This window comes from Radiomyces spectabilis, assembly GCF_025331425.1.
Source record: "Radiomyces spectabilis strain NRRL 2753 chromosome Unknown BYT42scaffold_9, whole genome shotgun sequence".
Taxonomy (NCBI): domain Eukaryota; kingdom Fungi; phylum Mucoromycota; class Mucoromycetes; order Mucorales; family Radiomycetaceae; genus Radiomyces; species Radiomyces spectabilis.
The window spans coordinates 633,815-648,950 of record NW_026251934.1 but is presented as its reverse complement, the minus strand read 5'-3'; the positions used below and the strand labels follow the sequence as shown (position 1 = coordinate 648,950).

At 42.7% G+C, this 15,136-nt stretch overlaps 6 protein-coding genes across 6 annotated transcripts; 4 read left to right on the top strand and 2 right to left on the bottom strand.

Annotated features, from left to right (window-relative positions):
• Positions 1 to 377: 377 nt before the first annotated feature.
• On the bottom strand, positions 378 to 1,624 carry BYT42DRAFT_606287 (uncharacterized protein; the record flags this gene model as incomplete). Its single annotated transcript, XM_051571145.1, has 2 exons — positions 1,256 to 1,624; positions 378 to 1,224 (listed from the first exon to the last, which is right to left on the bottom strand). Exons 1-2 carry the CDS (start codon positions 1,405 to 1,407, stop codon positions 378 to 380), a joined length of 999 nt encoding a protein of 332 aa, XP_051421621.1. The 5' UTR covers positions 1,408 to 1,624.
• An 84-nt stretch (positions 1,625 to 1,708) lies between these two features.
• BYT42DRAFT_576077 (uncharacterized protein) lies at positions 1,709 to 4,170 on the top strand. The gene is made up of 9 exons (XM_051569012.1): positions 1,709 to 1,925; positions 2,206 to 2,571; positions 2,686 to 2,819; positions 2,881 to 2,962; positions 3,025 to 3,071; positions 3,128 to 3,224; positions 3,288 to 3,383; positions 3,455 to 3,579; positions 3,659 to 4,170. Exons 1-9 carry the CDS (start codon positions 1,794 to 1,796, stop codon positions 4,065 to 4,067), a joined length of 1,488 nt encoding a protein of 495 aa, XP_051421620.1. The 5' UTR covers positions 1,709 to 1,793; the 3' UTR covers positions 4,068 to 4,170.
• A 2,444-nt stretch (positions 4,171 to 6,614) lies between these two features.
• Positions 6,615 to 7,828, top strand: BYT42DRAFT_400936 (uncharacterized protein). The gene is made up of 3 exons (XM_051563402.1): positions 6,615 to 7,176; positions 7,245 to 7,696; positions 7,762 to 7,828. The coding sequence occupies exons 1-2, from the start codon at positions 6,810 to 6,812 to the stop codon at positions 7,418 to 7,420; spliced, it is 543 nt and encodes a 180-aa protein (XP_051421619.1). The 5' UTR covers positions 6,615 to 6,809; the 3' UTR covers positions 7,421 to 7,696; positions 7,762 to 7,828.
• A 339-nt stretch (positions 7,829 to 8,167) lies between these two features.
• On the bottom strand, positions 8,168 to 8,625 carry BYT42DRAFT_576068 (uncharacterized protein). The gene has a single exon (XM_051569011.1). The coding sequence runs from the start codon at positions 8,578 to 8,580 to the stop codon at positions 8,341 to 8,343; it is 240 nt and encodes a 79-aa protein (XP_051421618.1). The 5' UTR covers positions 8,581 to 8,625; the 3' UTR covers positions 8,168 to 8,340.
• Positions 8,626 to 11,614: 2,989 nt separating this feature from the next.
• BYT42DRAFT_499893 (methyltransferase domain-containing protein) lies at positions 11,615 to 12,683 on the top strand (the record flags this gene model as incomplete). Its single annotated transcript, XM_051564670.1, has 2 exons — positions 11,615 to 12,238; positions 12,303 to 12,683. 2 exons carry the CDS (start codon positions 11,615 to 11,617, stop codon positions 12,681 to 12,683), a joined length of 1,005 nt encoding a protein of 334 aa, XP_051421617.1.
• A 314-nt stretch (positions 12,684 to 12,997) lies between these two features.
• Positions 12,998 to 14,877, top strand: BYT42DRAFT_401271 (uncharacterized protein). Its single transcript, XM_051563403.1, has 7 exons — positions 12,998 to 13,189; positions 13,249 to 13,398; positions 13,462 to 13,675; positions 13,731 to 13,931; positions 13,991 to 14,015; positions 14,084 to 14,543; positions 14,607 to 14,877. The coding sequence occupies exons 1-7, from the start codon at positions 13,081 to 13,083 to the stop codon at positions 14,729 to 14,731; spliced, it is 1,284 nt and encodes a 427-aa protein (XP_051421616.1). The 5' UTR covers positions 12,998 to 13,080; the 3' UTR covers positions 14,732 to 14,877.
• Positions 14,878 to 15,136: the final 259 nt, after the last annotated feature.

Sequence of the window (15,136 nt, the reverse complement as noted above, 5' to 3'; positions counted from 1 at the left end):
ACGGGGACTATCGACAAAATAAGCTATTTCAAAAATGAACAATGAATTTAGTGATCTTTAAAAAAAAAAAGAGAACGGATGCAATAAGGGAAAAATGGAATGAATGGAGCTGCTGCTTCGTCTTTTTGTAATATGTAGTATAATCGCCATATACACACTGTCAATGTACACATTCGTGCATCGACTTTCCAGTATTAGAGAAATGTTCTTTTTTACAGCCGTGACTTTCCAGGCAAGTCAGGCGGAGAATATGACTGTTCCATTGACCACAAACTTACCCCCTCCAATCTTTTTTTTTTTTTTTTTTTTTTTTTTTTTTTTTCGTAGAACCGGTGGATGGGTCAACTCTAATCCACAACAGCAAGACGGGCCGGTGCTCAAGTTTTATCGGCTATCGTTAAGCCTTGTATGGAGACGGCGGCATCAATATCTGGGTCTTCGGTAGGTTGTTTGGATTTCATCTTTTGCGCGGCTTTTTTACGATTCGCGCCTCGTCGTGCCGTCAGATCACGCCATACAAAACAAGAATTTCCCGCCAGCTGCATCTTTGGTTTACGCCCTCGCTTCTTTTTCGGCATCGTTAATGTGGTATCCATTCTCGTATTGGTAAATGTGTTCAAACTGGTGTTGGATGATTGCAACTTATTGTCGTCTTCGTCACCTGTTGCGTGCTTTTCGGTTGGCCACATCAGTACCATCATCTGATGATTACTGGATTCAGGCGGTATCGTCGCTTTGTTATCTTGAGGCGGTTCCTCTTCTTTTCGTTTGACATCCCATACAGTGGGCGTGACAAAAGTCCAGTTATCACGCTGAGATACGTTACGCTGTGCATTTGGTGGTCGACCTCGTTTTCGTTTGGTGACAAAGGGAGCGTTGCAGGATTCAGGGATGCGTGGAGACAGACATGGCGAAGGTGAAGTGGAGTGAGGTCGATGAGATGAAATAAAGGATGATAAATCAGAGTGGAATACGGGTGGATCAGAGAGACGGCGTTGTTGTAAGATGGGAGGGGTGGAGGAAAGGGATGGAAATGTGCGCACAGAGGACTGAGATGACGTTGATGCGTTGGACAAGGATCGACAGCGGCGGGTGCTAACGGGAGGCGGTAATAGAAAGCAGGGCTGCGGTTGCTGTTGTGATGTTTGTGACGACGAATATACTCTTTCGTAAGACAGACATGGAGAACAGGGCGATGTCTGAGGTGTATCGAAGGAAAAATAACTAGGGAACGGTGACATGGACGCTGAAGTACATGGAGAAACGGAGACGGTGTCTTGAGGAATGGAAACTGTCAAAGAAGGTACAGACGGCAGGTCGTCTACAGTTGAACTGGGGGATAAAATCTTCGGTAACCTTAAACTGGGCAGCGATTCCTGATGTTCCGTGTCCAAGGATGACACGCATGGCGACGATTCGTTCAGTAGTACGCTTACTGATGGCAGTGAAATGGAGGGGTTGCGCTGAAGTGAGGGTGTGTTTTCTTCGTCGTTGTTTATTGATACCGGTTCTGGCGAGGCAGGCAGTGGAGGCGATGGTGGATGTAAATAAAACTCAATTGAGGACATGAAATAATGGAACGAAAAAGGGCTGAACTAGTGGGAAATGAAAAAAAAAGTGTATAAAAAAAACGAGCAGTTTTATTTTATTTGATTATTTTGGTTGTATTTTACCAAACTTGGAAAAATAAAAATTCACTCAAAGAATTATCGGAAACTTCCTTTTGCTTCATTTGCAAACTAAGCACTCTCGTCCCAATTACCAGTCACGTTTCTCTTTTGACCTGGTGCAGCATGAACCAACAACATTGTCAACAGCTAGTTCATACTATTCTGTATACCGATCATCCTTCAATCCATGAACTCGTGCATACCGTGATGTGGGATCCATCCACAGACGAGATCTATCCAGAGGATATCTATCAGGTAATCTAATATCCCCGTTTTGTCCGTTGTCATTCTATCCTATGCGTCTTCATATTTTTTGCTTCTCGCGAACGATCCTTCTTTGATGAAGGATAAGCTTTCCATCTTATCTCTCTGCCTCCTTCTCGTTTTGTTCCTTACCCCTTGGCTTCCCTTTTTTCCCCCATATCTTTCTCCTCATTCACTCGCACACACATAACACTCATTGAAACTAAACGCCCCCTTTTTTCTGATATCGTCTTTTTTGTCCTTTATTCACGTGCCTTTATCATTCTGCAAGGAAAACGCACATATAGTCTTGGCATCTCTGCAAAGTCAACCCATGGCTGACCCATCACCATTAACTGCGCTCATTGTCATCGTGAATCATGCCGAAGCACGCGACGCCCCCGATCGTAAAAATTTACACTCCAGCTTTCGAACGCTTTTTTTCAATGGAAAACTCACACTGGTTTTTTTTTGGGACCCAGGATTTCATTTCCGTTTAACTTTGACCCGGTTTCTCATTGCCTGCGCACAGCCACAGGCGCCACACTTGTCTTGGGCTCTTAGTTGCTTGTCGCACCATTGTCCCTATCTTTTCACGAAAACAAACAATCACGACGTGGAAAATATGCAGCAAGAATTATTTACCCTCTGTTTGCGGGTAATATCCTCCCCCTCGACCTCTTTCTTACTGTTTGCAGCTTTCTTCCATTATTCCATACCGATCGATTTTCCGTCATGCTGCCACTGAGCTGACTTACTCTTCTCTTTTTAGTTGCGCAGTTTGAATGGTGTGAAGGATATTGAAGTCTATCATTTACTGTATAACATTTTGCGCGATCTAAAGTTGCCGTGTGAGGCAAGGCAGGCCGGCGTCCGCCAAACCAAAGAGTCACGTTTCTATCAGTCGTAAGTGATCGACAACACTTTCTCCGTTCTTGGCATCTGACAGCTAAAACCATGCATGAAGCTTGGCACTGTGTGACAGTTTGCTGGACAATTGTGTAGATTGTCCCTCCGATTACAGAAAATGGGTTTCAGCATTTGCCAAAGTAAGCTTGAATGCTAAAAGCAAGCCGATTGGAACGCTTTAGTTGATAAAAACTTATTACAGGAAATTCCGCCCTCTTTAGTGTCTGACTCTATTTCCATCCAATTACAGTAAGGATTGGAACAATGGATCTACGTTCCGCTATTTTTCACTAACCGAATTTCAGGTTTCAACTGTATAACACGTTGTACAAAAATGAATTAGCCGCCTTTTTGAGAGAGTTGACAAATTTGGGCATCGTCGATCTCAGTAATACCATTCAGGTATTTACAACCATGCTATTGATCCCCCCGTAATTTACACTCATGCGATTTCGTTTGCTGTAGCTCTCATCAGTATTTACAGAAGTGATACAGTCTATACCCAAATCTATCCTAAGCATGCTGGACTGTTATGTGGAACGTCGTGCATCCGCTTATAAGGTATATGCACGTTACATCATTTTATTCCCTCGATCTCTAACCAATGTTTGGGACATGATACATTTTTTTAGTCGCCTGTGGAAGTGGAACACTTGCCATACTTTGAAAAATTAATGGAAGGCATCACAAGTTCTCCACCAAATATTGTTCAGCTAACAAGAGAATGTGGGCTTGCACTCAGTGTATCTCAAGCCAGGTGAGTGGCAATGAAAAAGGGTGTGTAATCAATGACAACTGATAATGACACCCACGCTTGTTCTTTTTTTTTTTGGAAGATTAATAACACCAATAACCATATGCTTAACTCATATTATGCGGGCTGCAATGAAATACGAAACAGAGGTAGAGTTCTGTCAGATGTCTGTTGATCATTCTTTTCATTATTTCAATGCCTTTTTCGATAGGAAACTTTTAATTTGTTGCTCGATCTTTGCTCCGCTTCGTGGTCATGCGCTTTCACATCTTTGCTTGAACAGGCATTCTACAACGAGGACTCGTCCTTCCGTGGCTTTGGTAAAGCTGCCGTTTGCTTTGAACTGTTTAGTTCAGTCATCAATGTCGACTATCCCGTTAATTTCAGGGACGAAGTCACCAAGATTTGGGAACATTATGAAAAGCTGTGGAGGCTGCGATCGCCTCAGGAAGACCAGTTCCAATCGACTACTGCTCCATTATTCCGAATGATATATGAATCTCTCTTTGCATTAGAAGAGACCTATGATTAATATTGTTCCATTGATCCCTTTCAACAGCAATGGCAATAAAATGATCTAATCTTCGCATGCTATTGGGTTAGTATCATAGTACGTATTAAGGAAATTTTGAAACCTGATAATACTATAACTCACTATCGGGTCTGTGCAACGACATTGAACGCCGTCTGTCGCACGATGGGGCCTGAGAAGACTATGTGTGGACAATCATGACCATTACTAGAGTGTTACACATTCATTTTATCTGGTAGCTGATGTCGAAAAAGAAAAAAAAAACCACGTTGATACTGTTGCACTTAGTTATTAGGTATCGACAATTTATCAAATTTTCGGAAACACGATAGAGTTTCTCCCCTGACGATCGTCCTACTTGCTCCGTTTGGTGAAAGTGTCGCCTTTAGAGCACATGGTATACCTGCCTCATCGGGAAGAAAAGGCCCGGAAAAGCCGATGTGAACACCAATTTTATTGCCAGTGTAACGTCAAAATCTATCGTTTAGGTAAAGAACGTAAAGTATAACTGCAGTAACAACGGTATTCGACTGGTCGATTGCTACCCAAAAGATACGCTTAGGTGACTCTGATAAATAACAAGCAATATTTGGACTCAGCGACCGAATTCGGTCGCGCCATGTTTCTTTACAGTCGGAACCCCTTCATAATTTTCGAGTGCATCCTTTTGCATCGTTAAACAAAAGTTGAATAAACAGGATGTGAAAAATGGAGGAGAGAGGTCGCATCAACACACCATGCATTAATCCACTATTATTGACCGTTACAGTGAAGCAGTCATAGTAAAGTTTGTGCGAAAAAATTGCTATTGACTGCACTGGATCAAACATGTCTCATTTTGATATGATTTAACAAGAAATGACTTTATACTGTGAATATCGCTCAAGAATTCACGAGAAAATAAAGCAGGAAAGAAAGTAAAAAAAAAAAAAAAGTTGACGGTAAAAAAAAGGACAAAGGAAAGGATGCTTAGTTTCATATTATTTTTCATTTATGCAATTGCATCATTCACGGCCCTTCAGAAGACTACTTATGTTAATTATACTCGTCGTTAAAATCTGTAAATTTATTGTATCTACAAATATAGCCAAAGCGCCCATCGAGCAATTTCCTGAAGCGTGAATGGCAAGAATTCCATGTCCCTGTCATCTTGGTCACACAGTGAAACAAAAAGCTAAGCTCAGAACGTCCACAACAGCGAATCAAAAAGTCCATCTGCTGTGGCATTGACCTTCAGTATTTTACATAATTAATATTAATACATGTGATGGCTGCATTAATCAATCTACTGCTTTGTAATTGCGCACTGCCTCTGGCTTGTATGGAATCACTCCTTCTTGTTTGACTTTTCGTTTAAGCCTAGATTTCCGAATCCCTCTCCATCTGAAATTGAGAAAGCCAACATGAAATCGCTATCCATGTTCAAGGAAGTAACCAGAAACTGTGTTGACTACTATAGAGCTTTGGTATATAAAGCTATAAAGTAAGTGAGGCCATAATATAACTTCATTATCCATTGAGTCTTTCTTCAATCAAATGCAGAATCGCAGGATTTTAATCAATCCCGATCGGTTCACTCTTTGATGATTCGACGCATCGAGCGGAGAAAGAGATGCTTAATTTCAAATGAAGGTGGGTCCGCCGTTCCTGTAAATGCACAACCCAATTCAGACAAAAACTAAGCAATACTTGCTGTTACCGCTTTGGCACGCCTCATCTAGGTATTGCTTGTGACTGGTTTCAGGGGGGAACTTATTTAAAGATATGCCCGGGATCATCTCCATCGGTCCTTTATAGGGTTTGTCGTCCATTGCGACAGGGTAAATTGGGGACGACATGCTGGTTACACACAGTAGTGCATGCGCTTTATCTGAGAGAGATAAGTTTTTGTTCGACGGTTCCTTCGGCGCTAAGCCTCTGTGCACTTCGTCGTCGTGTGGTTACTTTGTAATTGCAAGGATAAATGAAAAAACTAGTATGAAGCACAAGTCTTTTCTTTATTCTTTTATTCTTTGAATTTTTGAGAGCGACATTTCCGCTGTTAAAGTGAAACTGTAGATTGTCAAATGCAAGTGAATTGGTAATTGCTGTCACAATGAGGCTTTGCCTTCTCAGATATAAAAATAAGCTATGTATGAAGCGTTCTCAATTTCTTCTCATGGATTTTTACGAGTTTACCAAGCTTTACATTTTACTTGCTCCGCATCATCGTTTTCACTTGATGTCAAATCATTGTAAAAATGCGATATTTTTTTTTATCAGGAATGTGGTTGTGAAAAGTGTTTTTTCCAGACAGATATTTTTTTTTTAGCAATCACCAACAGTGGCTGTTCTGTATCTATTTCGTTAATGGTTCAAAGCAGGGCCAGCCGACTAAAATCAGGGCTTATGGGATGACAGCTTGGCGAGATGAAGCAAATGGGAAGGAGTGAAAAGCTGTCTGCTAGCCGATTAGGGTTAACTACGTATCATCAAGTTACGTCACAGCAGTGATAAGCTATATATTCTTTAATGGCTTGCCCTTTGGTATCACATCATCGATATTATTGTGCTTATAGGTGCGTAGGTGCGTATCGACAAAATGTTAAGTGCTGAAAATGGAATTAATCATTGCCTAAATATGCGGTCAATCCTTTTTTGTTATATCTAGCCACGATTGCCCGGTTTCATGTAATGAGGTTTGGCTTCGGCAGAAATTCCGATGGACAGAGTACGTTTAACTGGCATTTATTCCATGAATACAATGTCAGCCATCTTCAGGCATTTTGCACGTAGTCGCAGCATGAATTTGGAGGTGGTTGTGACAGCCTTTTTGGTGCTGCATGCCGGAAAAATCCAAGAAAAAGCCCAGCCCAGAAGGCCTAAATTTCAGCACCATTTTAATATTACTGACTTCCCTTCATGTCCCATGACTCATAATCAGCCTTCGCGATTAACGGGGAGTCAGGATCTCTTGACTTACTTCAACATTATACCGATATACAATAAATACGTTCGTCCCTATTCTCCACCCAATCGAGCCGCAGGCTTGGACCCAACATTATCTTCTTATATCGCGAATCTGCCTGGTAAATCACCAATCTTGCCTGACGTTTTACGTGCTTGTAATCACACTTATCGTGTGTAATCCCAATAGGAAAGAATGATATGGAACCCGACGGCTATCTGCTCAATCTTTTACGTGATCCACAAGCGGTAGAAAGCGGAGCAGCCATTCGACCCTTGGATGCCGAAACGCTGAAAGAAGCCTTCTCGCTCAAAGAAGGCCCCATTCCAAGAGTAAGCTACTCTGTCATATATTTATATTTATAAATATAAATGGCAATGTGGGACTAGTTCAAGATAAGCTAACTGGAAGGACAGTTTGATGCTTCTATTTTCGGCACCGATGACAATGGCGTTGCTGAGAAAGACGCTTACGGAGTGCCTACAGGTAAATAGTGGTTGACAAACAAGCAGTGGGGAATTCAGCCATAAGAGGCTATGTGACAAGAATAAGAAGCAGAAGTAAGAGGAAATGTGAGAGTAAACATTGATAAACCAAAATTCTATCAAATAGGTGAAGGCGAGAAACGACACAAAAAGAAGGCAAGTGATTACACATTGTTTAAATTTTTACATTCGTTGCTCGGTCACTCACTCTTAGCTTACAGAAGAAGAAACGGAAACATAACCATGAACATGAAGAAGATGGACACTCTCACAGCGAACACAAGAAAAAGAAGAAACGGAAAAAGGTAAAGAGTTTGACGTTTTGCTTTCTTCTTCTCCCCTTCCCCTTTGTCTTCCTTTTCCCCCCTAACGTCCAACAAGGGGGTAGTTAAGGGGGTCTGTACAAATCAAAAGCGATGATGGTTTTTAATTGATATCCTTAATAGGAACGAGAGCATGAGCGAGGTTACCGTAGAGAAGAAAACGAGAATGAAACATTGGTTGTTGATTAAAAAAAGTTTCTTTGCATTGTAGACTACGTTACATTTAATCTTTTGTGTATGTGTGTGTTGCATTATGGAAATTCGTTTAATGAAAAAAAAAAAGATGCTGTTTTTATGGACTCTATGTTATGATGACAAATTTCTATACAAAAGTAACGAGGATGGATGGATACAGAATGATGTTGAGTGTTGATGAAGCAAGAGAAAAAAAAAAACTTTGGATAAACCAAAGGTATCTATGGGTTGGCGGTATGGTTGTTATGGCACAGTGTATATGGAAGTGGTGATGACTTTGATTTAGGCCATGATGGGAGCATCCGGTAAATCGGCGACCACGGCATTTCTTCGTCGCAGAGCATAGACAGGAAGATCGATAGTATCGCCATCGAGGGTCAGTGTTGCTTTGGCACTAGGACTTTGTTGGAGCCATTGGGCTATGCAGGCTGCAGATAAATACTGAACAGCAGACTCGAGCACACGGTCACCGTCTTGGATCGAGCATTGATAGGGTTGGGTATAAAATACTTTTTCGGACATTTGGGTAAGATTTCGAATGATGTGAAAATAAAAATAAAAAATGGAACGAGGAGACTCATCTTGCTTCTTATATAGCTTGGAAATTCGGCTCTTTTTTTTTGCACCTCCTGGTGCTATTTTTTATCCGAGCTAAACCTAAAGTGGGAAAAGTCGTGTTGTTGTGCAACACGTTGGACTGCACGGTTCCACGTGTGCGATCGCCATCCCCATTCCTTCTCCCTCCATATTTCCAATTTAACTCTTTTTTGAACAGGTTATGGGGCGTTTACCGGCTACCAAGCGCCTCTTTTAACGGAACATGACGTACCGAAATCAACGGCGGTTCCATATCTATCACTTTCTGCTGAAATCCTTTAATGCAAAGGTATCTTTTCTTTTTATACTTGTTGTTGTATGTTACACATGGTCAGTCACTGGATGTCGTGCGTTTACAGAAGCTAAAAACACCAAAGCACTGCAAGGAAAAAAAAAGGCTAGCTCATGGTCCGTTTATGCAAGCCTACCAGAAGTGAGGGGGTTCAGCCAGGGGTCAAAAGGGAGAAAACGAGAGGCATGGCATTGTAAAACCGAAAGCCACGTTAACAGGTCAGTGTCATGTGCTCTTATCAAAATTACGATATTCTCATCTTCGCAATCCAAACGTAACGAGAATCGTCTAAGCCAAGGTAGCAGAAAAAAGCCAAACATTTTGTTTGCTCAAGCTCTCCTTTGTTTTTGCAATGAAAAATCCTCGGGTTACTTGTTATCCTTTTTACTTTATTTAGTCCCCAAGTTACATGTCCATGGGAGAGCTTAATATCCAATGTCAATAACCCCTAAGCCGGGAACACATCCATGTAAAAATAGCCGAATTCTTCCTTTTCCTTTGACGCATTGATGTTACACAATCCTAAAGCGAACGAATGGTGCGTTAAACTACGAAACAGAAGCATCTGATCTTTTTTTTTTTGGAGGGGCCCACGGTCCATATTCTGCTAGGTCTGGTGATCATTTTTCGGGTAAAAAGTAATGTCGCCATGCTTCTAATCCTGCCGCTTTCTTTTGCCGACATTAGTCTATGCAAAATTAATTTTTGAAAAGAAACCATCTGTCTGAAAACTGACGTTGTGGACCGCTCTGCCTTGTAAAATTACTGTAGATAGTCCCTGAGGTCTCTCTTTGCCCTATTCTGATGTTTTATATGGCTACGGAAGACTAAAGTCTCAAAAGAGTCAGTATCGGGAGCCTATACCGATTCCGAGACGACTTGCTCGAAGGAATTCCGCATTCAACCTTGCCAGCCTGATTTACTTAACCTTCACCTGCAAAGCGGAAACCACAGATACCTGAATGTCACAACTATCAAATTCGTATCTTTGGTTGGATTCTCATCTGTGACCTGCAGTAGCGATTTTAAAAAAGTTGCGTTCAACATTTTTCGTCCGTCGAATAAAGTCATCAAACTGACGACGGTGGAGAGTGACTCGCGAAATTATTTCTTGAAAGTTGGGAACCCGCAACAGTGGTGTCAACTTTGTCGAACGATAATAAGAACTTGTGCACGAGCTTCCTTTGTGGAACGTCCATCACCGCGGACGGGAAGAGCCTTAAACAAAGCTCATGCGATCATGTAATACATCCAATATTCTGTGCGTCCCATCGTCCCAAATATATCCATCGGACCCACTACAGAACACAATATCAATTCGGCACGAACGAGATTTATACTTTCCGGGCTCATGTCATCCAGCATTTTTAACAAAAATGTCACTAACCCACAAATACACATGGAAGTTGATTGCAGTACGCTCAGACGGTTGATTCCTTATTTCGACTCTCTTACAACATAGAGCCCATGTCGCGCCTCATTTTTTGAGGGCAGCGACTTTTGGTATGGTACGTGCCAGTTACAGGATTTACCAATTATGATTTTCCTAGTCATGCCGGCTACTACGCATCTGAACCGAAACTGCAAATCACAATAAAATGCAGGTGCATGAATAAACGTTCATTATCAGCTCAAATTTTATAGCGATCCTGGAGACCATGCATGAGCGGTTACCCTGGGTTCCTCATATAAGTTGGTCCCCTTTAACCTCTTTACCCTTCCCCTGTTACGTACTTCTCATGATTGTTACACGTTAATCACAAGCATATTTGTTTACATGTCGGGTTAGGTGTCATGCACGCATGGTAAGCTTAATCGAAGCACACCCTCGACCCCAGGACGAAAAATAATTTTATACCTTTTTTGATTCTATCGATGTTCGGTAATCAAGTTTTCTGCCTCGTGCCCACATACAAAAGAATATTTAAGTGTGTTCGTTGAATTATTTTAATGGTATGGCGCATTTCGAAGAGGTCGGTTGCTGGGAAATTGGGGTTTTCGACACTTCATGCCGAAATGAGCGGTCACTTTTCTGTGCTGTTTTGGACGATTTTCCGGATCAGTCCAGTGTCGTCCCCCATTCTTCATGATCCCCTCGTTTCCGCTGCCGGCAGAAAGTCTGCAGCTGCCTCCGGCTTTCTCAAATTCCACCGCAGAGGAATATCTCGAGACGCTGACGGCTTTTGTAGACAAATATGAGTGGCTGATTGAGCTCTATGTCATCGACTTTATTACCCACAATAAATGGTCCCTTCTTGATCCGGAATGGCAGCAAGCTTTATTACCTGATGATTTGGGCAATGAGGAAGATTGGTTTAATCGTATCATAGATCTTGCTGCAAAAGATCATCCTAGTTACGATGTAAGTAAATGGTCTATATACGCTAATGTAATTTCTTTGGCTGATTCCGATCGTCTCCTGTTTTTTCAATTAGGAATCGTGGCCAGCTTCTCTCAAAGAATATTTGCACCAAACGCGGCAGTTGGCATTGCCACGGTCAGCTTTTTCTTTGGACTGTAAAGTATCGTAACCGTGCTTAAGGGTGGTAGAAGCCTGTTATTTATCCATGTTCCCGTTTTTCTGCCTTTGTAGCTGTTGTAAAGACCAAGATCGAAAAGCATGTGTTACCCGGCATGTCCGAGAAGAAAATTCACGAAGTGGAGCTCATGAGCACTTTGATCAAGAGCGTAGCTAATGATCGCGGTGTCAACTCTGCGGTCGATCTGGGCTCAGGTCAAGGGTACCTTTCCCGAGCCTTGGCCTTTCAACATGATATGCAGGTGCTCGCCGTCGATATGTCCGAGATCCAAACCCGCGGTGCCGAAAAATTTGATAAAACAGCTTACAAAGGATTCGCACGGCAGCATGACGAGCATGCTGAGTCTCCACGATTACACCACGTCACGGAAAAGATCACCCCTGACAATATATCAGATGTCCTGAATCGATGGGGCACGAATACGGATCCCAACGAACAATGGTTGGTGTGCGGTTTGCATGCCTGTGGAGACCTTTCAAGCATGATTCTACGGTTATTTGCAGAAAGTAGTGAAGTCTCCTGTATGGTGAATGTCGGTTGCTGTTACCATAATTTAACCTGCGAAGATGACGAGATCGAAACTGACGATGCTGCGCCTATCTATGGGTTCCCGATGAGCCAGGCCTTAGCTGGGTACAAGATGGGGACAACTGCACGTGTGTTAGCGTGTCAATCACCCTGGCGGTGGGCAGAGCAGAAGAAAGGGAGCCATGTATCGTTTCTTCATCACTTTTACAGAGCCTTGTTACAGGTAAGCGGTTATGGATAGCGTAAAATGTGCTTCGTCAGTCTTGATTAAAGAGATCGTACTTTAGAAAATGTTTGTGGAAAAAGGCCTCTCGACCGTCTCCACTCCTCCTGTATTAGGACGTATGCACAAGAGAAAAGGTTTCACAGATTACATTCAGACCGCCTTGCGACGTTTGGATATGCCCGCGGAAACTATTTCAGAGGAAGAAAGCAACGAGTACTTGGAAGAATATGTTTCTAAACGCGTCGACAAGCAACTCGTGGTTTTGTGGATGTTGCGTGTTCTCTTGGCTCCAGTATTGGAAAGCATCGTTCTTGTGGATCGATACCTATACCTGAAGGAAGCCATTGCATCCAGCACCAATCCACAGAAAGGAGTATGGATGTTCCCGTTGTTTGATCTATCTGCCTCACCACGGAATGTTGTATTTATTGCGTCCAAGTGAAATCACTCTTAGCTATTAAGCAAATCACTACAGCACTGTTTCCTTTTACCTTTTTCACCAGCATCCCTTGCAGTATACTGTTTATTGAGGCATCACCATACTGCTTCTACCCCCTGTCCATCTTTACCTTGTAGACCTTTTTTTTTCGTACAAATTCCAATCAAATCATCATCCATAGAAGAATTACAATGATTCATCTGAAATTCTAATATAACAATATAGAGCCATCCCTATTTGACCTTTGTTCCAATTTTCTGATGCAAATCGCAGCATGAATTGAGATGCAGTCACAGCTGCCTTATTTGAAATTGCCAAAGAAGCCGATTACGTGAAGTTGGGGAAAAATCGGACGCGCTTGTTTCCAGCTTGATGTCTATTCAGATCTTGATTCTTGTCAATGGATCAGGACGACAAAGTCGGCAATAACGAAGTAGCGGATGAATTGCAACAGCCAACGGCTCCATTGACAGGCGGCCCTAGCCGATCCATACCTTCCATACCCACAGGTACACCTGGACCTGCAATTTTTGGCTGCGATGTCAGAGTCAACTAACGACAAAGTTAGATAATGAGACGAAGCAAAAGATACTGGATATCATAGATCATCAGTTCGATTTGGAGATCTACCTTAAACAGCGTGAAGTAGAAACGATACGACAAGAGATCGCGAAAGCGGAAAGGACGTTGCAAGATTTGAATCAGGCAATCCAGAATGGTAACTTGGAGGCCACCAAAGGAAAGGGTTTGGGCTATACAATAACCGCATTCATGTTCTTAGAAACCTTGGCGGCTGCTTTACCTGAGACCGTGCATTATACCCGACGCTCTGCTCAGTCTTCGTATTTCCCTCCTGTGTCCACTTATTTTCCGGCATCCACATCCGCATCGACACCACCGCCACCAGTGCCACCGCCACCTTCCAAGAAGAAATTGGGCAAAGCTGTACAGAAAACTCAACTGTATGGAAGACGCAACGATGGCGTCTATGTTCGGTGAGTGCTACCCATGTTGAGCCTTAGAAATACACTTTCTTATGCCGAGATCTAGACTAGCATGTCCTGCGTGTCAACGAGACGATTTCGCGAATCAGCAAGGATTTCTCAACCATTGTCGGCTGGCCCACAATCTTGAGTTCGGTCCTTATGAACAGATCATGTTGCGATGTGGCACACCGGTTGACGAATCAGAAGTACCACTGGATCATCCTGCTCGCACTCGTCCTGTAACTAAGCCTGTGAGCACAAAGAGGTAAGCTAATGTATGTTTAGCATAGTGATATCACAGCATAATTGACCTCTCTATCCTAGCTTGTCGCTCAAGAAAAAGGCTCGCGTAAGTATAGCGACACATATCTTTTATACGAATCATGCAGTTTCTCATCGTCTATCACCTGTTTCTAGCCAACAATCAAGGTCTTTGAGGAGGATGTGGATTTGGAATTAGATCAGGATAAACAGGGGAAAAAAGCAACAACTACATCGGCCATTGTCACCGTGCCGGATATCCCCACCACGCCGGATGCAAAAGAGTCAGCAGAAAGCAGGACAGATATTGGAGATCTAGCGCCTGAACCTCGGTCACCTGCATCGCCCGCACCTCGACATAAAGAAGCATTCAAATCGTTACCAGATAAGACAACACAGCAACCGTCTAAAGGAGAAGAGACTGCATCTTCAATGGATGAAAAGCACGGCGACAAGGAACAAACAGCTGAACCCGGAGATGCGAAAGCTCAAAGCGACCAAAATCAACCTGTAGAATCTTTTGCTGCTGCTTTATCATCTACGGATGATGCAGGATCACGCTTCTATATCAAAAGACGCATCATCGTTGGCAATGTCAGCAAATTCATAGCACCAGGTACGCTCCTTCTAACAAGAATGAATTCACAGTCAACAGGTCTCTCACAGTCTGAGCTTGTAGAGAAACGGGATCCTACGTTGAGTCATTTCACCCATAAATGGATGATCTATGTTGTGGAACCGCCACAGGTAAGCAGAAAAGTTGACTACGGATCACAAGAGCTACAAGACTCAAGTGCATCATAAGACGCAAGAACTAGCTGCATTTATCACCGGAGTACGGTTTCATTTGCATCCGAGTTATAAACCCCACGATGTGATTGATGTGACAGAACCACCTTTTCGGTTAACGCGACTTGGGTGGGGCGAATTTCCTATCCGCATCCAATTGTTCTTTGTCGACAAACGACGAAACAAAAGCGTCGATATCATCCACATCCTCAAGGTTAGTTCATCGTATTATTCATAAAGCAAGAGGGAGAGAGTGAAGCCAACTAATATTTTTAATAGTTGGACGATTTTCATTCTGGAAAACAAGTACTGGGCAGCGAACGAAGCATCGATATTGAGCTCGATCGAAATACCGATTTTAAGGATGTGGCCATGAGTCCAGTCTCGCGTGCTTCATCTGTCCCGGTTGATGAGAAGCGA